At 46.6% G+C, this 25,205-nt stretch overlaps 1 protein-coding gene across 1 annotated transcript in view; it reads right to left on the bottom strand.

The window, feature by feature from the left end:
- The window catches only part of CPEB4 (cytoplasmic polyadenylation element binding protein 4), a 94,403-nt gene extending 91,401 nt beyond the window's left edge, over nucleotides 1-3,002 (bottom strand). The window contains exons 1-3 of the mRNA XM_054975216.1: nucleotides 2,545-3,002; nucleotides 1,877-2,222; nucleotides 197-1,348 (exon numbers count right to left, since the gene is read on the bottom strand). Of these exons, the coding sequence (XP_054831191.1) occupies nucleotides 197-1,321 (1,125 nt within the window). The 5' untranslated portion in view covers nucleotides 1,322-1,348; nucleotides 1,877-2,222; nucleotides 2,545-3,002. The remainder of the gene's footprint in view (nucleotides 1-196; nucleotides 1,349-1,876; nucleotides 2,223-2,544) is intronic.
- Nucleotides 3,003-25,205: the final 22,203 nt, after the last annotated feature.

Genomic DNA, 25,205 nt, shown 5'->3' with positions numbered 1-25,205 from the left:
ATCTATGATTCACAGATGAACAATCATGAAGCTTGAAAAGTCACAAGAATGACCTACATATTAATGGCCATTTTTAAAATTAAACCCTCACCCACGTAGTTCTAAAAATGGAAACATTGTAAAAGACACATCCCTGAAATTTATGCAATCTTTAACATATTCACTTATATTTCCTATCTAAGATTAGTAATCTCACCTGAAAAGGAAAGATATTGTCAGTTCTGTTCAAACTCTCTTCCATCCAAGATTTTGGAGCAAAAGCAGAGCTGGGTCGTGCATACTTCTGCAACTGGATATGATTACTTGGGAAATTCTTCTTTAAAGGTGAGATGGAGTTCAGGGGTGTTATTCCTCCATTTAGTCCCCTGCGGTGGTCTCGGCCTTGGGACCCTCCCCACCCACCATATCCACCACCACCACCAGGACTCCATGAAGAAGATGGTGTAGGTGATGGGCTTTGGTAGCTACTCCATGGAGAAGGTGGTTTGTTAAGATTATTAGCAAGATGAGGCAGTTGATTAAAAGCAGCATTTCTATGTGTAAATGGTGGTGGATGAGGGCTTGCAGGAGACCTCCTTTGTTGTTGATGCTGATTGTGATGATGCTGAAAATGGGGGTGATGAGGGTGGTGTTGAGAGAGGGGTCCAATCTGAGGGGAAAAGCTACCTCCAAAGCCAGGACTGACATGATGTGGAAAATTCTGAAACAGCAGAGCACCGTTATTAGCTGAAGCAGGAGGTACCCCTCCCTGGTGGAAGAAACTTGCATCTTCATTGATTATCGTTGAAGAAGAAGGAGCTATAGCTGCTGACCAGTTACTGAAACCAGTCAGAGAAGATGCAGTAGATGTCAAGGGTTGGCTTGAAGTACCTAGCCCTGTGGCTTCTTGATAATCAAATCCCGTTAACACTGGTGACTCTATTCTTATTTTCTCTTTCCCACTGCCATTCTCGGAAGAGTTATCCCCCTGGTTTTCTTCAGATTTAACTTTCTCAGATTCGGGCAGCATGCCTGCTTCCTGGCTTTGACTAGGGGAAAGCTGCTGTTTTTCTAGAGAGTCTTGCTTTTCCTGTTGCTGAGTTTTAGATTTTTCTGATCCCAGGATCTCATCCTGAATGTTATGGGCAGCTGGAGCAGGAAAGAGCCAAGCTGACCCAGCACTACTGCCATTGGCAGCTGTGTTATTTATAAAAGCAGCAGGACTGGGGGTTGCATTTTGATGATGGTGTGGAGGCTGCAGATGAGGATGAAATCTGACTGGAAAAGCTGACTTATTCCCGGTGTTGTTTTGCACTAACACTCCAAACCCGTAATCCCCCATTTATTATATTTAGGATTTGAATTCCACCTGGAAAGAAAAAAAAACTCTTATAGATGTTTCTTCCTCCCTTTACTAAAGCAAAAGAACAGAAAATATCTTTGTTTATAGATCTTCTGCTGTTTTTCTTTTCCACCCACAAATATTTGGATGTTATTCCTGGTTTCTTACAAGTGAGATCACTTAAAATATTGACATGGGTCAATCTGTGTTTTTTTCCTTCCTTTAGCTAGAAGGAATAGAAAGTAAATCTTTGGTTAACAAAATAAGAGGTTTCCTTTTCCTAAAAGGAAATGCACAAGAATGAAATAGGGATGAAAGAAAGCTCTTGGGAACAAAATTAAGTTTCCTTTTTTTTTTAACTATTCTGATTTTGCCTTATCAACAGCCTCAACCTCTGTCCATGTAAGGGTTAATGGAAAAACAATATCATGACACTCCTTCACAGTTCCAAAAAATATATTTAAATCTGGAATAATTTAATAAATTCTATATAATCTAATATATATCTGTGTTCTATTCTAACAGTCTTTGCTGCTGAGAATGGAAAGATTTTACCTCAGAATTTCAACAGGGAACGAGTTGTACAGGAAGCTTTCCCCCCCAACCTGTGTTGCTGCCTTTGCCTTGTACTATATTATGTGTATAATATGTTCTATGCGGATGTCTGACAAGTCCTTTCTATATAAACAGGAGGGAGGGTGAATATTTTCTCTTTTTTAATCTCTAGACATCAGCATTCAGTACGTATTGCATGTATGTGTACGGACTGAGTTGTGCAGTAGGAGGGTGGATTCTTGCTGCTGCTGTAGGGTGGGTTCCTGGTTGCTGCGTTGCTGCTTTTCCAGGCTCGCCTCCTATTATGATCCGATATTTGTGTGTCCTTCAGATGAATCCTGGCTGCCTGCAGAGGAAAATTTTCACCTCAGAAAATCAGCAGTCAAGTGTCTAGAGGGCAGAGGGAGAGAATCAGGATACCTGGGAAGCACGGATTAGGCTTATTTTTTTAAACCACCGCAAAAATAATGTATTGTTTAGCGGGAGGGGGGGTGCGCAACTCCTTGTACGGAGAAAATGGGGGGAGAGCTTTCTTCAGATGAGTCTTTTTCCAAAGGGGGGGGGGAGATGTGGGCGGTACCGCCCCTGTTCTCTTGGGGAGAGAAGGACGCAGGACAGGGAAAGGGTTTCGCCTTCGATCGTAGAGGGAAAGATAGGAAGGACTTTACCTCAGGAGGGGAACAGTCTCCGTCGGGGAGGGGACGGCGCTGGCGGGGGCCCGGGCTCCTCTCTCCCCCATGGGAGCCGGTTTCTCAAGGGAGGAGGGTCACAGGGATCGCTTGGTGGCGACACAGCAGGGAGGGGCGGTACCGAGCCTGGCTTCTGAGGAGAAGGAGGAAGAGGTGGTGGTGGTGGTGGTGGCGGCTCCCAGGGGTCCTGCCTTGCCTCCCGCTGCCGATGCTCCGGGGTTGTTTAGCCTGCTGCTGCCGCTGCTGCGTCTACTTCTTCTCCTCCGCCTCGGCTCCTCCCGGCGTCGTTCTTTGCCCCTCATGTAAAACAATCGTTTATCTGGCGGGAGGAAGCTCCTATTAGGTCGCGAGGCGTTGGGCTGTACTATCACTTCGCCACTCCGGCCCGGCCGCCTCAGCCGCCGCCGCCGTCTCCACAGGACCGAGCCTCGGATCGAAATGACAACCAGCTGGAGAGAAGCAGCGCGGCACTTCCGGTTCGGGGGAAACCCCGCCTCCCTCTTCTGGCAGTGGCCCTGCCCCTCCCCTCCGCCCGCTAGGTAGCCTCTTCCTCGCCAGCCAAGTTGGCGGCTCTTTTACATAAGGGCAAGTTGGTCTCCGGCGCTGTGTTCTCCATTTTTGTTTCGGGCATCCCCCCTTCTCCCTGGGTGGACATGTTGGTTTAGGTCTAGAAGATGCGAGAAGTGGTGACATTTTCGTTGACTTTACTTAAACGGCCATCTTTGAATATGGCAGGCGAGAGTTTTTCGCTGATTGCAAGACTTCGTAAAGGGATCACGTGAGGGGTATTAAAGCAGTGTACGACTTACTTTCAGATAGATGCTTGTTAAGAAGTTGCTAAATGTATGAGATTTAAAAAGTCGCGCTTCCATTTGTTCAATCAAGCTTTAATTTTTCATCTCTTCCGCTTGGCTTTTCTACAGTGTAGACAGGACAGCCAATTTAAAATACAGACATTTTTACACGAATTATATAGATCAGTGGCCTTGGCAAGTCTTGCTTTTTTTAAAAAAAACTAGAATATTACCCTTTCTAAGGAAGCGTAGAAAGGATCGAGAAAACACTTCTTATCTATTGGTGAGGAGAGGAGGGATGTCTATGGTTCTCATGGGAGAACTTACCCTGTGCAAGGGTCTATTTGTCAAATGGAGATATATTTTTCAGAGAACACAATATTAAAAGTATGGCGCTAGCAATGGCCTACACCCATGTGTTTCCACATATGAAAATGTATCTGTTGACACACCGTAGAAAGTACCCTGGCTGGCTTAACAGTTGCTTCGCAATTCCACTTCTGTTTACTGTTGTGCCATCTAGTCAAGCCTATCTGAATTTTAAATATTTTCCTGACGTTCTAGCCACTATTATTATTACCCATCATAGATTCAGAGTTAACAAACAGCTCTGTTAAGACGTGATGAGATTGGTGGGGAAATGGTTTGGAATTGTAAATGATGTGTGCCAATGCTCCTCATTTAAATTTTGGCACTTTTTACAGTCCATTAGGGCAATCAAATATCAGCAAGTGTGTTAACAACTGAACTTCCAGCCTCTGAACTTACCAAGCAGTTTCCTGGCACTTTTCTGGTCACTGGCATTTATGTCATCCAAATGAGCCCTTTCTGTAATAGTTAGATTATTAAAATATCTAAGACCAAAATCACATGTGCATTGAAAGACACATTGAAATGCAGTTGGAAATCAACCATCTAGCATGATTCCTAGTGCGTTTTCCTGTATAATGGTGTGATGATGTCAGAAATCGTGCCTTTAAATGGGATCATGATAGGCAATTGTGCTAGGAAGACCTTTATGCCATGAGTTTTGCACAATTTTCCAGAGGCTATGGGCATGTGAAAATGGCCCTGATATACTGTAAGGAAATAGGTCAAAGAGATGCATTTGGTAAAGGGACAGGGACTAAGGGTGCTGGTCCCCCGCTGAGAGCAGAGGATCCCTGTGTTTCTGCATATTCCGCCCTCCCACAGCCTGTGCAATGACATCACTCCCAGAAGTGACATCATTATGCTGACACTGGGAACACACATGCACAAATAGAGTTGCCAAGTCCAACCACCCTCCTGGTGGGAGGGGGGTGGGACCTAGCACTTACCTTGTACCTCCAGCATGTCTCTAGTCGTGTGCAAGTGCACTCTTTCCACACACGCGCTCCTGATGCATGCACAATATCATTTCTGAAAGTGACATCATTGTGCTGGCTGCATGAGCACTTCTGCGCTCTGGGTGGGCCTTTGGTCCATGTGGGCCAAAATTGTCCCCAAATGAAGAGTGGGAGCACTCCTGTGGTCAGTGCAATGACATCACTTCCAAAAGTGATGTTGTCATGTCCCTCAGGAGCGGGCATACTGCGCATGTTCCTGGGGTGCCTGCTGGTGGTGGGTGACCTCAGGGAGGCTTGCCATCTTCCGCCAATCACTGGCAGATCAACAGCAAGGAGGCAACCCCCAGAAGTTTGCCCACAACCAGCAGGCATCTGGAAACCCTATACACAAAGCACGCATGTGAAGACTTTCTAAAGGTGAGTGCCGGGTCCTCCCACTGCTGCTGGGAGGGTAAAGGGACCTGGCAACCCTAACAGGGACTGTAGACTGTACTGCTGGGTACTGACTGTTGTAGGAGCATACTGCATTGTTTAATATGCCATGTTTGATTGCTTGTGCTTGTTTCAGCATTGTTTTGAGCTTCGTATTGGATTTCTGCCTACTTCTGACTTTGGTAACTTTGCATTTGCATACACTAGTCCTTTGTTTATTGAATGTCTCAGCTGTTGATTATATTGACTTACACCGTGTAATCCACCTTGAGTCCTAGTGAGAAAGGTGGACTATAAATAAATAATTAAATAAATAAATATTCACACATTAGGAATGCTTTTTGTTCACCTGTGCTTGCCAATAGTATAGCAGAAAGACTGCTTACACTGCAATCCAATTCAAGTTACCCCAGTCCAAGCTCACTGACTTCAGTGGGTTTAGACTGGAGTAACTCTTCATAGGATTGCACTGAAAATGTTTTAAATAGCATGTGAGAATTCAACCCAAGAATCGCTCACTATTTCTAATTGTATGAAAGAGTTTATTTCACCTTAAAGAAAATTAGGAGACTCTTCAAAGAGGAGCGTTTAACAATCATAGAATTAAGAAAAGCTTTCAAAACCTGCATATCAGCTTACACTGCACAAAAAAGATCATGTAAGATTGCATTTCTGTGCACAGTTCTTTAAGAGTCAACCTCATTGAATATAGTATGACTTACAAATAAGCATATGATCTATATGTAATTTGTCATATACACTTGTTAGATTTTTTCCTCTTTTAAATTATCAATTATCAATTTAAAAACATGTAACAAAACTGAAACTTTACCTTGATTCAGAGGAGTTAGCCGTGTTAGTCTGTAGTAGCAAAATCAAAAAAAGTCCAGTAGCACCTTTAAGACTAACCAATTTTATTGTAGCATAAGCTTTCTCGAAAGCTTATGCTACAATAAAATTGGTTAGTCTTAAAGGTGCTACTGGACTCTTTTTGATTTTACCTTGATTGTCAGACAATTTTTAAGTTTCTCTTTTCTTATAAATTCAGAAACAGAATTCTCCAGTATCCAGAGATCACCACTTAACTCAAAGTCATGCTGGAAGATACTGTTGCAGTGATCCTTTATATGGACAATTGCTGGATAACAATTCAGCTTCTGCATTTAATGGCACTGAGTTTTTCATCAAACTGTAATTTTTTTTTAAAAAATGGCAATATATTCTGGATATTAATTACTTAGAGGTGAGTCTTTTCTGGAAAAAGAGGTGGCGGAACTCTCAAGAGGGAAATGAGGAAAAAATACATGGGATTCTTTGAAATAATATCATTTTCGAGCACTATTACCAAGTATTTTCCAGAGGTTCCAGAACTCCGTTCCACCACGTTCCCCCTGAAAAAAAAGCCCTGGTCCTATCTACGTGATGAAGCTTATTTACGAGTAACTGTGTTCATGATTTCAGGCTAAGACCATAAGAGGCTGGAAAAGTAATAAATTCCAGACTGACAGTGAAAGGGAGAAGGGCTGGCAGGTCTAAGCTGAATACTTGAAGCTCCGTTATACCAATTCAGATAATTGGTCCATCTAGCTTTGTATCATCCACTCTGGCTGGCAGTTGTTCTCCATTGTATCAGGAAGAGATGCTTGCTGAGATCCTTTAACTGGAGATGTTAGGGACTGAATTTGGGACTTTATGCATGCAATGCATGTGCTCTGCTACCCCTCCCCAAGGCTGTAGGGGTAGCGGATGGGAAAACAAAATATGTATAATAACGATGATAAAATACTTTTTAAAATTAAGAGTAAAATAAACTGAAAACTAAAACATTTTTATTATAACCTTATTCTCTGGAATTTTCCAGTCCACTGCATCCCTTCAATTCATTTTCTTCAGTATTGATAAAATGTATAATATTGTTGGTTGGGCTGTCTTGATTTATTTGAATTGATCATTCACAATGGTTTTCCAAAACTGGGAGACAAGGACTTGACTAAATAACCTAATGGTTCTCTTTGCCGGTGGATGGTTTCCTGAATGGCCAGTTCACTTGTAGAAATGGTGCCTGAGATCAGCACACAGTTTGAGTTTGGAGATGAGAAAGTCAAGAATGTATCTAGAACTGGGGTGCAGCCTTGGAGGAAAGAGGCTAGAATAACTTGAATCTTGCTGTTCTAACTGAGGCTTAACTGTTAATGGGAGCGGGGTTGTTACTTATTGTTTAACGAGAATGCCAGGTCCAATTCTAGAATCATTCAAACCAGAACACCTACCAGATTTCTGAGATTTGTTGGCTAAATAGATGGATGGTGTATCTGGGGAAATGCAGAGTTCAATATGAATCTAGGTTCAGTTTATTGTCTCATTTTAGCACTAGTTTTAACAAAAACAGGAGAAATGGGCCACTTCCCCGTGTCCTTAAAGGGACAGCATACTCACATAACATGGATGGCTTTTCCACTTCAAATGTCTCCATTAGCAAAACTGGTGCAGGGCATTTACCAACCATTTTTAGGTGTTTCTTCCACAAAAACACTTTTGGCGTGGCTTGACAGAGCACCTTTTCTTCATTCCTGGGCATGTGAATGGCAAAAGCGCTCCAAGGAAACCTCCAACCGTGACTGGCTCCTCCCCACAAGCTCTCTGCATGCGATCACGCATGTGCAGAGCTTTAAAAATTTTTGAAAGGGAGATGGGCGATGGTGATGAAAGAGCCCGACCTTGGCTGCTTCCACAGGTCCTTAGTGGCCTACCAACAGTATTCTGGCAGGTTATCTCACTCATTGCACATGTCATTGTTTCCCAGGTGCGAACAAGTTGTGATGATTCTGGTTTTTAAGCATTTTTTGGAATAGTGTATATTCTCTGAGGAGGCAGCTATTATGAGAGATTCAAAGGCAGAGCAATCACATTCTTAGGAGGTCTACCACATTGCCTTCTCTGTTTCAAAGCATTCATATAATTATGTTTACCAAAAAGTCCATCTTGATAGTAAATTGGCTGCTAAGCCCCTGCCATCATTTACTAGGCCTTTCAGGATTCCAGTCTCCTTGTAAACCTCTGCTGCATCCACACATCACCGGATATTATGCTATTGTTGCACTAAAGCAATAATTCACAACTGGGTTGGCATTTCCACGCAGGAAAATCCAATTGCAATATCCAGCAGGTGCAGTTTTAATAACCAATACAGAGACTCTCCAAAGGAAGACATGCTTTTCTTTTACACCAAGGAACAGAAAACTTGAATATCTTTGTGGATTACTACTGTCAGAGTATCATCTGACCAGAAAGCCAAGCCTTCAACCTGCCATTCAGCAAAGAGCATTGCAAACAATCCAGTGTCTTCTTAAATGCCAATAATAGTAGGAACACTGACAGGTGCATATATTTATTATTGTCAAGCAGCATTAAACTATTTATCCAAAATTATGATTATTGTACCGCAATGCCTATTTGCAGCCAGCTGAAAATAAATTAGCAATGTCAAATAGCTAGTAATAGGGGAAAGGTACAGTCAAAATGGAACACGTATAGTAAAGTATGGACTGAGAAGTATTAGGTTCATAGGATTAGTGCTAAATGTCCGGGGTCTGGGTCCCAGCCCCCAGACTTGGTAGGAGGGAACAGCAGGTCAACGGGGCGGACAGGCATACAGAGGGGGCAGCCAGCAGCCAGCAGGTCAACTGGTCAACCAGCAGACAGCAGGTCAACTGGTCGGCCGGCTGACAGCAGGTCAACCGGTCTGACTGGCAGGCAGAGGGGGCAGCTGGGGGACAGCAGGCCAACCCCTCCCATGGGCAAATGGGGCCAGAACCTGCCAGTGCCAGGGGCAAGGGGCAAAGGCCCAGGGCCTCAGGAGGCAGGGGGAGACAGAGAGAGGCCAGCGAGTCCCACTCCCCTAGGAAAAGAAAGGGGACTAAGCAAGGCGGAAGGGGGCAAGGGCAGAGAGATTGGGGGCCCAGCAGTCACCCACCCAAAGGCCTTACCTGAGGAGGAGAAGCAGCAGCAGCCCCAACAACCCAAAGCCACGCCCCAGCTAGAAAATAGTAGCCTGGCCCAGGAGTTGCCAAAAGCCAAGCTGCTCCAGGTGGGGCTAGTGGAGGCACTCGGCATGAAGCCCTGGGCAACCAGCCAAGGAGCCGCAGCTGGACCCACCTTCAGCCATCAGCTCAGCCAGGGAGGCTGGGCTGCTAGCCAGGGAACTGCAGCTGGACAGGCCTTCAGCAATCAGCCAAGGCAGGGAGGCTGGGCAGCCAGGGAACAAGGCACAGCTGGTGCTGGTCAGTGGGGCCAGATCAGCTACCCCAGCTGCAGCTGCTTGGTGCAGCCCAAGACCAGGCTGGAAGAGGGGTGGGACAGTAGAAGGAAGCCCTATAAAAGCTGGCTGGGAAGAGCCCTGAGGTGGTGGGTGTGAGTGAGGAGTGATGATGTGGAGTGAGAATGGTGCAATGCAAGAGTGGAGGTTTGGAGGAGAGTTCTGGAAGGAGGGGATGAAGAAGGACACAGGGGGCAAGCAGGCCAGGTTGAGCAGGCCAGCGAGTGGACTGAGAGGGAGTCTGGGTGAGGTATACCGCCCCTCCTTCCACAGAGCAGGGTCCTGCAGCATCCCTGGCCCCCCTATGACGTCAGGAGCAGACCGCCCAGGGCCACACCCAGCGGCAGCGGTGGCAAGCCCTGACAAGTTGGTGGCCCGTACGGGGAAAGTCGTTCCGACCAGGTGCCAGTCGAAGGGATGTATCCCAATGCTGTAGCCCCAGCAGACCTCAGACTGTGGCTAGAGGAATGCTTGGACAGGATGTGGAGGAAGCTGGAGGCAGCCTTCCAAACAGCTCAGGCAGAGCTAATGCAGGCCGTGGAGCAGCGGATGCAAGCCTGTACCCCCACAGCCTCCTCACCAGTGGTATGTGCGTTGGCTTGGGAAATTAACCCGCCAGCTGGCAAGGGGATAGAGAGTTTGCGCGCCACCGTGAGGATAGGCCGGCAGAGCCTGCAGGCCCTGTTGGACTCAGGGAGCGCAGTCTCGGCGATCCACACCCAACTTGTCCCAGCTGCCACCCCAGTGCACCGCTGGATCCCGGTGACAGATGTGATGGGCCGCACCCTGCTGTATCCTGCGGTCTGGGTCACGGTGGAATACCTGGGGGCGATCCGCCGCATAGAGGTCGTCAAGGTGGCCCACTTACCCCTCCCCATGCTGCTAGGGAGAGATGCCCCTGAGTTTTCCCGGTTACTCAGGGAGGCGATGGGGGCGTTGGCAACCCCCCAAGCTGCCGTGGCTCTGCAGGTAGAGGAGGCAGCTGACCCCAGCGAGGGCCCTTCCCCTGGACCAGTGGCCGAACCACAGGCCGAGGACCCCGCAGGTCCTCCAGCAGACCGCCGGTTCCGCAATGCCCAAGGTGCAGACGAGTCCTTGCAGCGCCTGCGAGATACGGCAGCTCGTGAGGAGGAGCAAGTGCGGGATGAGAGAAGGGCCCAGCGGCTCCCCCGCATCGAGAAGCAAGGAGAGGTTTGGGTCCGTCTGGCCCGTGCCCCAAATGGCCAGGGAGAGGTCCGCCAGCTACTGGTGCCGGCAGCCTACCGGGCGGAAGTTCTCCGCATGGCCCATGAGCATGCTTGGGCCGGGCACCTGGGGCACCACAAGACCCTGAAGAAGGTCCTCGAGCGGTTCTTCTGGCCCTCCGTGAATGCGGACGTGAAGGCCCACTGCCGCTCATGCCCCACCTGTCAGCGGGTGGCTGCACGACGCCCCTCAAAGGCCCCCCTCTCCCCATTGCCCGTCATGGAGACACCCTTCCAACGCATCGCAATGGACTTTATCGGCCCGCTGCCGCGCACACTCCGGGGCCACCGCTTTGCCCTGGTGATCGTGGACTATGCTACGCGGTTTCCGGAGGTCATCCCACTAAAGACAATGCAGACCCCGGGGATGATACGGGCCCTGTCCAAGCTGTTTGCAATGGTGGGCCTGCCGGACGAAATCTTGACGGACCGGGGGGGGGGGCCGTTCCGTGCCAAAGCCATGCGTCAACTCTGCCAGAATTTGGGGATCCGGCAGGTATTCACCTCGGCTTACCACCCTCAGACGGATGGTTTGGCAGAGCGTCTGAACCAGACCGTCAAGGAAGCCCTGAGGAAGATGACCCGGGACAAGCCCCACCAGTGGGATCTGTACATTGACCCCCTCATGTTCGCCCTCCGGGAGACTCCACAGGCATCCACCGGCTATAGCCCCTTTGAACTGCTATATGGGCGCAAGCCACGGGGGATGCTCTCTCGGTTGGCAGAACGGTGGAGTCCCTGCGCCAGCAGCCCTGCTCCCCTCATACAGGAGTATGTGAGCCAGCTCCGCGAGCGGGTGCAGAAGTCCCAGGCAGAGGCAAACCGCCGGCTAACACACACCCAGGCGCAGCAGAAAGCTGCCTACGACCGGGGTGCAAGGATGAGGACCTTCCAAGTCGGAGAAAAGGTCCTAGTACACCACTCGGTGTTCCCACGGGAGGAGGGGGACCCATGGAGGGGCCCTTACCAAATTCGGAGGGTGCTGGGTCCCACCACTTATGAGCTGCAGTGTGGGCCGGGCCGGCGCCGGCGGAGGACGCTCCATGTGAACCTGCTGAAGAGGTGGTACGAGCGGGACAGCGAGGAGTGCCAGCTGGCGGAGGACCCCCTGGAACTCCCATCCAGTGAACTGCCGTGGACCACAGAAGGCCCAGAATTCGAGGAGCCCAAGGTGGACCCCCAGCTCGACCCAACTCAACGGGCCCAGCTACAGGCTCTATGGGCCCAGGTACCAGGCGTCTTCTCCCGCAGACCAGGTAGCACCAGCCTGATACAGCATGCCATCCCAACCGAGCCAGGGCAGGCGGCCCGGGCTACGTGGCGACCCATCCCTAGAAAGCGCTGGGAGGCAGTGGAAAGGGAGACGGACGAGATGCTCCAGCTGGGGGTGATTGAGCCCTCACGGAGTGCCTGGAGGAGTCCAATAGTCTTGGTGCCCAAGCCGGACGGGACCACCCGCTTCTGCGTCGATTACCGAGAGCTGAATAAGGTGGCCAAGTTCGATGCCTATCCCATGCCCCGAGCAGACGTGCTGGTGGATCACCTGGGGTCCGCTCGCTACCTGTCGGCTCTCGATTTAACCAAGGGATACTGGCAGGTGCCCGTGCGGCCTGAGGATCGGGAGAAAACAGCGTTCGCCACCCCCCGAGGTCTTTTTCAATTTAAGAAAATGCCTTTCGGTCTCCATGGTGCGGCAGCCACGTTCCAGCGACTAGTGGACCAGGTGCTGGGCGAGTGCCGGGCATACGCAATGGCCTACATTGACGACATCATTGTCTTTAGCCCGGACTGGCCCACCCACCTCCAGCACCTGGAGTCAGTCTTGAGAGCCCTTCAACAGGCCGGACTGCGGGCCAACCCAAAGAAAAGCCATCTGGGGTTCCAGGAGCTGCAGTACCTTGGCTTTGTGGTCGGGGGAGGACGGGTCCGACCACCGCCGGACAAGGTGGCCTCTATAGCCGATGCCTCACAGCCCCAGACCAAGAAGCAGGTCCGGCGTTTCTTGGGACTGCTGGGGTATTATGGGCGGTTCATCCCCCACTTTGCCTCCCGAGCGGCACCTCTGACGGACTGCTTAAGGAAGGGGATGCCCAACCAAGTCCGGTGGACCCCAGAACTAGAGGTGGCCTTCCGAGACCTGCGGTCAGCCCTCTCTAACGCCACCGCCCTGTGGAACCCGGACTTTGACCGACCCTTCACGCTGGCCACAGACGCTTCAGACACTGGCCTCGGGGCTGTGCTGACTCAGGAGCGTGATGGAGTAGACGTCCCCATTCTCTTCCTGAGTCGGAAGCTACAGCCCGCAGAGAAACGCTATGCCACAGTGGAGCGGGAGGCCCTAGCAGTCAAGTGGGCAGTGGGGGCCCTGCAGTACTACCTGGCCAACAACCCCTTTGTACTGCTGACGGACCATGCGCCCCTGCAGTGGCTCCACCGCATGAAGGCGCACAACCCCAGGGTGCTGCGGTGGTACCTCTCCCTCCTACCCTTCCAATTTACAATCAAATACCGCCAGGGGGCCCAGCATGTGGACGCAGACTTCATGTCCCGCATGTTCGAGACTGAACCGGACCCCCACAACTCAAAGCCAAGCGGGGGTGTGTGTCCGGGGTCTGGGTCCCAGCCCCCAGACTTGGTAGGAGGGAACAGCAGGTCAACGGGGCGGACAGGCATACAGAGGGGGCAGCCAGCAGCCAGCAGGTCAACTGGTCAACCAGCAGACAGCAGGTCAACTGGTCGGCCGGCTGACAGCAGGTCAACCGGTCTGACTGGCAGGCAGAGGGGGCAGCTGGGGGACAGCAGGCCAACCCCTCCCATGGGCAAATGGGGCCAGAACCTGCCAGTGCCAGGGGCAAGGGGCAAAGGCCCAGGGCCTCAGGAGGCAGGGGGAGACAGAGAGAGGCCAGCGAGTCCCACTCCCCTAGGAAAAGAAAGGGGACTAAGCAAGGCGGAAGGGGGCAAGGGCAGAGAGATTGGGGGCCCAGCAGTCACCCACCCAAAGGCCTTACCTGAGGAGGAGAAGCAGCAGCAGCCCCAACAACCCAAAGCCACGCCCCAGCTAGAAAATAGTAGCCTGGCCCAGGAGTTGCCAAAAGCCAAGCTGCTCCAGGTGGGGCTAGTGGAGGCACTCGGCATGAAGCCCTGGGCAACCAGCCAAGGAGCCGCAGCTGGACCCACCTTCAGCCATCAGCTCAGCCAGGGAGGCTGGGCTGCTAGCCAGGGAACTGCAGCTGGACAGGCCTTCAGCAATCAGCCAAGGCAGGGAGGCTGGGCAGCCAGGGAACAAGGCACAGCTGGTGCTGGTCAGTGGGGCCAGATCAGCTACCCCAGCTGCAGCTGCTTGGTGCAGCCCAAGACCAGGCTGGAAGAGGGGTGGGACAGTAGAAGGAAGCCCTATAAAAGCTGGCTGGGAAGAGCCCTGAGGTGGTGGGTGTGAGTGAGGAGTGATGATGTGGAGTGAGAATGGTGCAATGCAAGAGTGGAGGTTTGGAGGAGAGTTCTGGAAGGAGGGGATGAAGAAGGACACAGGGGGCAAGCAGGCCAGGTTGAGCAGGCCAGCGAGTGGACTGAGAGGGAGTCTGGGTGAGGTATACCGCCCCTCCTTCCACAGAGCAGGGTCCTGCAGCATCCCTGGCCCCCCTATGACGTCAGGAGCAGACCGCCCAGGGCCACACCCAGCGGCAGCGGTGGCAAGCCCTGACACTAAATATCTCCGATAGTTCTAATATATCACACAGAATAAAAAGACTTCCGGTATAATGACAGGAAAGGCAACTGGCAGAAGGAACAACTCATCATGCACACTTTGGCAACAAGGCCAGTAGTAAAAAAGTATTTTGTCACCCCAAGCAAGCTTCCTCCCATTCTGCTGCTGCTGAGGTCCCAGCTAAGCTCCTACAGTGTTGGTGGGGTCAGAGTGGGTTGTCTCCTGCACCACTGATCCCTCTTGCTTCCTTTGCCTGTGACAGATGGGGATCAGCCATACATTTGTGGTGTACTGGAACCCTCAGCATTGTGCCACATGAAACAGTTGTGTGAGCAGCTTGGCTGGAGAATCAGCCCTGCCAGGCAACCAAGCAGTAGTTAATGCCATATATATTAGACCAAATATACAGAGAACCTTCATTTCACATTAAATGCAAGGTACATTTTAGAACCCATCAACACAATGCCTGCTGTTTTGAACACATCCTGTTTCCCATTTTCTTGCACTGACTAGCAACAGGAATATCATAGGTTCTATGAACTGTTGTAAAAACTCAGTAAACCCTTTAAGTCTCGAAAAAGGCACATTATATGTGTTAATGATGCTACTTAATAAAGCTGCTTTTGCCATTTTTCTATGATTCGATTAAGGTACTTTGTATCAATATATCCTCATATGTTAGACAAGCTTTTAATAGAATTCACTGCCTTGAAGCCTTCAGTCAGTCTTTCTCTCTCTCTTTCTTTTTAAAGACCGCTGCCCAAAGAACTATTTCTGATGTAGTAATTATGTAATATTAATGAACAGTATCCCAAGCAATTGTATTTGCCAGACCTTTAATGTAGTGGAATAGATTCATTGTGTGTAATCTACTTCTTGAGAATGACCTGACGCTGCAAAAATGCCCCAGGTTTAACGGTTCATGTAATATATAACACACGCATAAATAATTTAGAATTAGAAATAGGTAGCATTATAGTCACACCAATTTACATAAAAGTCTGCCTGTACATCTGATGGACGCCTCCATTTTCACTCAGGCTTGGGTAAAACAAAGGAATAACGACGAGTGAAAAAAAGCAAGGCCCAAACACTGAGAACAAGGTTGACTCCGAATCTTAGGTCCATGCTGTGGACTAACTCCTAGGAAAGTGTTCTTAGGAGTGCACCGTTTGTGCGCAGGACAGAATACTTTCCGCACAGGACATTTCTCAGAATGCCCCCAAATGACAAAGGGGGGGAAATTGGGTATCACATCTCCAGATATATGATGGACCTATGGATTCTATATGCATTATGTTCTACTAAGCCCCATGTTTTCTAACAAAGACTTTAAGGAGTCAGCTTCAGACCAAGCACATTTAGAGGCTACATGTGTGAAAATCCTAGATGTTCTCTTGATCACTCTGAGGCGGCTGCTGTGATGAAGACGGATAATTGCTTGTTGGGACTGGTAGTCTCAGGGCTGTATCGCCATATTAACAGCAAGAGCATCTGCAATCTGCTACATTTTATGCAGATCAGGTGCAAATTTCTCAATTCCTGGCACCTTCCCAGTGCAGCTTCTGGTCCAGCACAAATCCACAAAAACCAGAGCACTGAAACTGTGGTGTAAGCTTTGTAACCCTCTACTTTGCCACACCTTGCTAAACACCAAAAATCACCTATTAGGGCGGTGGTTCATAAGTCTATAGGGCAAAGGCATATATTGTGTCATATTGGTATATAGCACATAATACCAAGTAAACAGAATTTTTAATTGCATTTGGGAATTGCAAATTAAAATGCTAAGCTTAAGACCCTACATTTTTGGGGTTCGGGTGTTTTGTTTAGACTGGGAGGGCTGGGCTGGCAAATAGAGATGCTGTGTTTTTATTCCAATATTCCCTTCCCTCACTGCAATGGAAAGAGGGATCTGGGCATCTGCTTGGGGTTGTGGGGGGGGGGCGTTAGGAAGAGCCTAGTAGTTTCCCTCCACGTTAGGAAACCAGGTCTCTCTCATTATTGGTGACAGCACATATTGGTAGGTCATAGAGCAAGGGGACAGCCCTGCACAGAACAGCTGGGGCCCAGAGCGAGCAATCTCATTAAAGTAAGCTGCTGCTATTTCCAGCCTGTAATAGAGCTTTGCAGCTTGATTATATTCAGTGAAAGCAGGTCATTACAAACACAGTGCTTTTTGCATATTATCTAAATTGAAATAATAATATGTTCTCTCCTTTCATGTGCTATATTGATAAAATCCAACTTATGAATGAAGCATGTTGATTAGTTAGTTAAAAGGAATTAGTTCTGCATTATGCATCTAAGTTTAAGGCTTGATTGGTGCAAACAAATAACTTTTCTTTATAATAAGTCATTTACAGATTATTCTTTTAAATGTAACATGCAAGTATAAAAAAAACCGAGAGAGACAAGTCAGAATGCCACGAGATTTTCCTCCCCCCGCCCACGCATCCTTACTATATGAGTTTAAATTTTGTTATTTCTAGAACGGGATGAAACGAAAACAAATCTACATTATTCTAGATTTTCCCTCTTTTATATAATATAAAACATCCTTAAAATCTTATAATGGCTATGGATTTGGGACAAAAATGTGATTGATTGCGGAGAAATGTAATCTCATGAATCAGTCTTGCAAAGAGGAAGGAATGTGTCCATTAGAAACAAAGACCTTTCTTTAACTGCTTCTTCCTTCATTAGCAAATAAGCAACCAGCTTTATGACCTGCTCCCTGGACCTGCTATGCAAGTTTATGCATATTTAGAATAGGGTGTGCCGACTTCTACACTAGTGCAGTTGCAATCAGCTATTGCAAAAGCATTGTGCAAGCAACTGTGGCAGAAATGCCAGCATAGCCATTGAGGACTGAGAGGATAAGGAGGAAGCACAATCCCAGTGGTATTTTCAGACGTCGATAATTCTTCTGGAGAGCAGTTTCACACCTACATAATCCCAGGTTGCACTGCTGCAAGAAACTGTGCTCTCAATTGTAAATCCCAAAGTACCACTTTAGCCACTACGGGCATGCTGGGATACCAGTTCCTCAGCTGCTAAAGAACCGACATTGTTAACTGCAACATTATGGTAGATTTCATGCAAAAATCCCATAATTGCCAGTTGTGGAATCACATCAATAGCAATTCACCAAAGGAAAGGCAGCATACTTATCTTCATGGTGGAAGGGGAGAGGAAATTAACAACGCTGAAGTGTTTCCTTGACCTTCTATCATTGACAAGGGCATGTTGCTGTATGTATGAGATCATCTTCTGATTCCAGTTAGTGGCAAACAACAAAAGATCTGGTTTGATTCACGCTCTCTCTCGCGCTCCCTCTCCCTCTCTGTGAAATACTTTATAGATGTAATGCAGGTAATCACCCATTAATTTGTCATAGTAACACATTTTTTCCAAGCCTCTATTGAGAAAAGAATGGGCTTTGGAAAACATTTGAAGGTTTGCTTAATTCAAAATGAAGTCATTAGGGTTTAAGTGAGTGCTTAAAATTCTGTTGGTGTTTGGAAGATGACCTTAAAAATTATACTTTCTTAATTAATTATGCAAGATTTTCCAGCAGGGAGTTGCACAATGCACATGGCTTTTAGGGAACCTGAAGCTTGGCATTATCCAAACCCTGGTCATTCTAGACCTGGTAAATAATAGAAAGTTGCTGATAAGTGTGTTATTAACCACATGAAGTAAAGTCAGATGAAATGGTGCCATCTCACAAGACTCTGTAATAAAGTATAACAGATGATAACCTGCAAATACCGCTGAGTCCTGTTATGGCTCCCATTGGCGATTTTCCATCCATGCACCCCAGTCTCCACCCATGCATAGACAGAGCTTGAAACAAACTATCAAGAGTATAAAAATTTGCATACTGTTCCATTCCCCTTCTGTCTCTTCTATAAACAGAAACAAGGTGTTGAAATGGACTAAAATCACCAAAGACTGAACAATTCAGTTCAGTGTCAGAAACACTCAGCTCATCATGAGCAGAGGAATATTTGGTATGTCCAGATGTGTAATCTGACATAGTACGCCCCACTTTCTCTGATGTAGAGGTCAGATCAAGACAATCCAGCTCCAGCCATCTCCCTGTGAAGAAAGGAGAGAGACGGATGCATCTGAGCTGTTAGTTTTCCAGTCTGCTTCAGAAATTTCTGCAGCTAATAATAGCTTCAGTAAATTATTGGCCATGCTCACCTTCCAGAGACTGCAACATTTATGTAATAACTTTTTTTCTGTTTTGTAGTTGTTATTAGATGCAGCAATTTCTGAAGCAACCTGAAGTCCCAGAATGTGAAAGGACATTTTTGTTGAACACATGATCACAAGAAGCTGCCTTAAATGGAGTCAGGTCATTGGTCTATCAAGGTTGGTACTTCTGCTTTGACTCCAAGCAGCTCTCCAGCATTTCAGAGGACTTTCATATTACCAACTACTCTGTCCTTTTAACTGGAGATGCTAGGGATTGAACCTGGGACCTTCTGCATGCAAAGCTGATATTCTGCTACTGAGCTATGGCCCCTCACAATCTCCTTCCTTCAAACCACCAATGCTTACTTAACTTTCTTTCCAGACCATGCTGGCTACAGTTCCATCTCTAGTTTGTTTTCAATGATAAGAAGACAAGTAAGCATATTGTTGAAATCACCGAAGATGTACAAGGAATATTAAAACCATCAAAATTAAACTCTGGTCTTAAAAAAATTAAACACTGTTGGTATGAGTTTTTTAAAAAACATCAGCACACTCCTAAATGCTCCAGAAATGTATGAAATATTACTGCAAGTCTCAGGGTTTGGGGCATTTGGTCTTTATACTTTTATTTACTTGTGTCTTTTTAGTATTTCTTATATAATCTTTCTTTTCAAAATGAAAACTCAAACGAGCTTAAAATTATTTTTAAAGACTATTACCAGGCTGGTGACAGTTCTTAATTGCTCTGTTGAGAAAGGTTACAAGATACAAAATAATAAAACAAATCTTAAGATAAAATTGCACCATGATTAAAAGAACCCTATAGTATCCCAACCTTTAGATTCTCTTTTGAAAGTATTGAAAGTGAAACAGTGAATTTGAAGGAGCCGCTGTGTCTTGGGAGGTCAAGGGATCAGAACGCTCCTGTCAGTTGTTCAAATGAGTATAAGAAACAAACCAGTTTAAAGTGTGAATTATACACAGGTCAGATGTGGGAAGAAACTGTTGCTGTAATCACCAAGCCAGATGTACTCGAAAAGCAACATTATTTGTTACAACAGCGTGATTGCCAGAGGCTAGAAACTGGTTTGGATCCTGTTTTATTAACAAAGTAAACATGTTTTATAATTCCCATCATATTCCTTCCACATCTTCTACCTCATCTTTGAAAGGAACCAGCTACAAAAAATTGTAATGATGTCCCTCTTGTCTTGCAGGGACGGGGAAAGCATATTCTTAATGACTGTACAAATGTTTGCTGCATTACCTGGTTTGGAAGCCATAATACACATTCCGATAATCCTAAACAGAGTTACACCTTTCTAAGTCCATGCAAGTCAATAGGCTTAGAAGGGTATAACTCTGTTTAGGATTGCACTGACAATCGCTTCAAACTCAAGTAACCACATAGAAAATAGGAACTCGCGCTATATTCAGATAAGATGATGTTACATGAGTGTACACTTTTTTCCCACCTGTGTAAGAAAAACATGAAGTAACTCAAAGCCACATTATAAATCTGAATCTGAATACCTGCACTGGATGGTAACTGAGCTTTATTTGTGCTAATTAAGAAAAAAAATGTGTGCCTGTGGATAAGCATTCATGATCAATGTGGGACAAAAATGAAGAAAATCTCCGCAACAACAACAACAACTAGGTCTTATCTTCCCTTCTGAACAAGTTGGCTGGCTCTATTAGTTTGCAATGTTCTATTGCAATGTATTGGGAGGGTCTGAAAGTCTGATTATTCATTGCAATAGTTTTGCAAGCCTAGAATGTCTCTGATGGATCAGATTACATTAGACCAGTTAGAAAACTGCCTATCTTGGTCCAACTGGCTTCTGCAGCAATCAGAAATATGATTCATAACTAAGCAAATATTCTTTATACGGTATAACTCTGTTTAGGATTGCACTGACAATCACTACAAGCAATTTAGTTGCTGCTGAAGTCCAGCTCGCTCTGGATCTGTCAGATGTCAGGTTTCAACCCTGACCATTCTGAATAAGAACACCCTTGCTGGGTTGCTGAAGGGTACAGACTGTCAGGGCTGGGTCCTATTAAATAATAAGTGGATCTAGATCGCATTCTAACAGGGGCGGGATAGCAGAAGATCAGAGTACCTGCACAACTGCCCCCTCGATATGCAAATGCAGCCCACATGACCCCCCCCTGGCCGCATGTGCATGCTGAAATGGGACACCTGCATCAGTTTCCCTCACTAGAAACACTTCATGTCAGCACAGAATGCTCAGGACTCAAGAGATATGCCAAAGCGACAGGATGAGAGAGGAGAAATGTAGAAGCCCACAGAGTGCTGAATCACCCATCTAGATTTTGTTTGCTTGTGTTATCTTTGTAAATGCAAGAAGCTAGTGGCTGAAGGAGGGAGGCGAGAAAGGCGAAGCACATCTGGAACAAATCACCACAATAAGTAGACTTTACCTGCACTTCAGGACCAGAAGCAATTTTAAGTCCAGGCCTTATTCTTGGATGATAAAAGGAATACAAGGAAGAGCCTTTAAGTATGTTGATCGTACATTTCCCTTATTACCAAACCACAACTGCAAGGCCACTGGAATCAGGGATTCCCATGCATTAACCATTGCCTTTCTTCCCATGCACAATTATCCGTCTTTGCAGATAATTCCTCCAGAGAATCCAGTGCAGTTTCTTTCAGCTGCAACTCTCACTCATCTTCACTTTCCCATGCAAAGCTGGCATGGGCTGCAGGTTAACCCTCCTGAGGCAATGGGATGTTAGGAAACACAACTTGTGTGTATCTGCTTTCTTCTTTCGATAGAGCCACATTCAAGAAATGTCTCATATTTTAATCATCTTTTAAAATTCCTCTTAAGATGTATGGTTATCTTTCTAGCAGTCATGGATTCCCTGTCGTTCTGGAAGGGAGATGCAGGATTGTGTGTGTGTGCATTCATTACGATATATCAAAAATATTTATTTATATCCTGCTTTTCCCTCTGATTGGGACTCCAAGTGGCTTTTCACATCATTCTTCCCTCCTCTATATAATCCTCACTACAATCTTGTGAGGGTAGATGACACTAAGAGGGGATGCCTTGCCCAACATCACCCACCAAGCTTCCATGGCAGAGCTGGGATCTGAACCCAGCTGTCCCAGATTCTAATCTGACATTCTAACCACTCAGTCATGCCAGGTTGAAACCTATTTGCATCTAAAAGGTAAGAGGGATTTGCAGACAAGACGGGCATGCATGAACATATTGTGCTGCTGCACCAGCCTCAGCATGGGAAGTTGCCTTTACATGGAAGTTAGCTCCTTCCTAACTCAATGTATAACCATCTCTTGGTTACCCTCTTGGGCACAATAATTTATTTTTCTTGGCAATATTGGGTGATAATATCAATCATGTTAATTTTTAAAAAACACAAATCATGTATTCAAATGATCACATTTGCACAAAAATCACATGGTTTGCCCTTCAGTTTTATATTCTCAATTACCAGCATGTACAAACAATAATGCACATCTGTAATGAATGCCACATGCAATTATCTGCAACGCCACCTCCACAAATGCCAGAAGTGGCTCTTTTAGCAGCACTGTAAATATGCTGTTTTCTGATGCATTCATTACAACACGTTTTTGTGCACATCAAGCTAGGATTTTCAATTTGAACCAATATTGTGTGTACTTTGTCACTTTGTAAGCCATTATTGGAGGGAATTATTTGTTATCAACTTTCTGACTACAAAGCAGCAATGGCTTTACAAAACGAAAAATAAAGTCAAGAAAATACATCTGGAAGGAAATGGAGCTCAAGGGACAAAGGCTGGCAAATATTTGTGTTTGTGGTCCATCAAGACCTAAAGTGCTTAGTTATAATATACAGGTATCAGGCTCTCAGTAGCCCAACTTCAAGTGGTGAACTTTGAACATGTGAAACTCATTCATATGGAACCAGACCCTTGGTCTATCAAGATCAGCATTGCCTACTCTGAATGGCAGTGGCTCTCCAGGGTCTCAGGCTGAGGTCTTTCACATCACTTGCTACTTGATCCCTTTTTAACTGGAGATGCCAGTGATTGTATGTTCTGCATGCAAAGCTGATGTTCTGCCACTAAGTCCCAACCCCTTTCAGTGCAGTTTGAGAGCTGCAAATTCTGGATATAATGTGTTCAAAATTGGAAATCCACCTCAAACTGTCCTCTCTGATTCTGGTTTAGAGGCAAGCTGTGGTTAGCAGTAGTCAGCGTTTCTTTGTATTAAGAAAAAAGAGGCTGGTACTCATAAGGTTGCACTGATTTCTACAAATTTCCCTCTTAAAACATGGGACAGCCCCCCCCCCCCGTCCTGGTATTCAGTACCAATGAGTACTACCACCATCATCACTGCAAAAAAAAAAAAAGCCCTGGCAGTAGCCATAGTTTGTAGATTCAGATGTCATAGGAAGTTATTGGAGGGGGAACTAGCCAGAAAGGCTGGGGATCGGAAAGGGAAAGGGAAGCAAGCCAAGACATGCTGTCTGGCCCTATGCATGTTTACTTCAAAAGTACCACCGAGTTTTAGAATTTAATTCCTCCTTAAGTGTCCCATAAAATTACAGTTTATCTTTAGACTACAGAGATAATGGAGAAAATGGCAGTTTCAGAGGGTGGACTCTGTGGCATGACATCCCCGCTGAGCCCCCACACAAATTCTGCCTTCCCAAAGCACCCCCCCCCCCAAATCTCCAGGAATTTCTCAAACCAGAGTTGGCACCCCTAGTGTGTACAGAAACATAGCTGAAAGATAAGAGCTGTACTGGATGAGAGTTGTGTGAGAACAGAAATTCTGTAGACTTGAACACAACAGAAGTATGAAAAAATGAAGAACTGGAAGGGTGGTAATTTGGCTGATCCCTGAAGGAAGGGGATATTCAGGTGAGTAAATGGAACTGAGCCTGTCTAATTGGTGGCTGGAGATCTCCCAGAATTACCCTTGATCTCCAGGTGACAGTAATCAGTTCCCCTGGAGAAAACAGCGGCTTTGGACAGTGGACCCTACAGGATTATAACCTGCTGAGCTCCAGCCCCTCCCCAAACCCCACCCTCTTGAAGCTCCACCCCTAAAATCTCCAGGTATATCCCTCCCCAGAGCTGGCAACCCTAGTTCCAACCCAAGAAAGGGCAAATTATGGAATTTTCTACCCAAGGAGATTCATTTGTCCCCTTCAAGTGGGTGAAGACTGACCTGTTTCATTTGGCATTCCCTCACTGATCCTCCTTCCTATATGTTTTTAACTGCTGTTTTAATTGGTTTTATACTATGTGTTTTAAAATGCTTATTTTAAATGCTTATTTAAATGATTTTTATTGTTCAGCACATTGGGAGAGTTGGTTGAAAAGGAGGCATTAAAATGTTTTAAATAAAATAAAATAAGTATAAATATACTACACCAGATGTTATAGACACCAGTGGGACTGGGCTTCTTGCCAGGCAGAGTGAGGAAGGCAATGATCACCATAGGGGCTACTCTCACTCCTGGGCTTTGACAATGCAGAAGGTGACAGGCATTGCCTCCTTATCTGGCTCAGTGTGTTGGCATAGGATGAAGTGATGGGTAAGCCTCGTTTGGGGTAACAAGATACTGTGGGCCAAACTACAAGTGACGAATGACACAGGTTGGACACTTGTCAGCTTCCCTCAAGTTTTGATGGGAAATGTAGGCAGCTTGGTGGAATGTTGGACAGTGACAGTTGAAAAGTCCATTGGACAGCAGTTGGAGAGCCAAGCTGCAAGACCAGGATGCCTACATTTCCCATCAAAACTTGAGGGAAGCTGACACGTGTCCAACCTGTGTCATTCGTCACTTGTAGCTTGGCCCTGTGTGACCTGGCTTTGAATACCAGCAGCTTCCTCTAGTGTTTTTTGTAGTCATCAAATTAAGAAGGAGTAAGAAGGCTTGCTTGTGAACAGGTCAGCAATTATTAGGAGAGTGTTAGAAAAGTGCTAGCTTCTCAAGTTAATGCTTTAAATGTAAAAGTATTTCCTCTCTTGCTGCTGGACAGCCAACTACACATTATGCTAAAAGGAGTAGCAAATGTGTTGCTATTTACACAGATCTGAAAGCACGTGGTGGGTGCTGTGTGCTAGTTGAGTTTGCACTTGCTTGCTGCTGATGTTGTTACTTTGGAGACACAATGCAAGGATTGATAAAGACTTGCTGAACAGCATGTGCATTTGTGACCCCTGTAGTAATGGCAACCTTGTCTCTACAGAACTGGTGCAACGGCCTGGGGAAAAACTGCTTCTGTTTACTATTTGAACAGTAGACAAATTCTTTAAACACATACATTCTTCTGCCTGTGTGGACTTTTTCTAGCATTGTTCCTCCAGGGCTCCAGCAGTGCTACAAAGAGAACTTGGGCTCATCCCATTTCCATTTCCCCCCCCCCCCCCGGTGCCTTAAAAGAATTACTTTTATGGTTGTTGTGGGTTTTCCGGGCTGTATTGCTGTGGTCTTGGCATTGTAGTTCCTGACGTTTCGCCAGCAGCTGTGGCTGGCATCTTCAGAGGTTTTGGTGCTACACCTCTGAAGATGCCAGCCACAGCTGCTGGCGAAACGTCAGGAACTACAATGCCAA

This window comes from Eublepharis macularius, chromosome 4 (assembly GCF_028583425.1).
Source record: "Eublepharis macularius isolate TG4126 chromosome 4, MPM_Emac_v1.0, whole genome shotgun sequence".
NCBI classification, from domain to species: Eukaryota; Metazoa; Chordata; class Lepidosauria; order Squamata; family Eublepharidae; genus Eublepharis; species Eublepharis macularius.
Note: the sequence above shows the minus strand (reverse complement) of the source record. Positions and strands in the feature narration are given on the sequence as shown.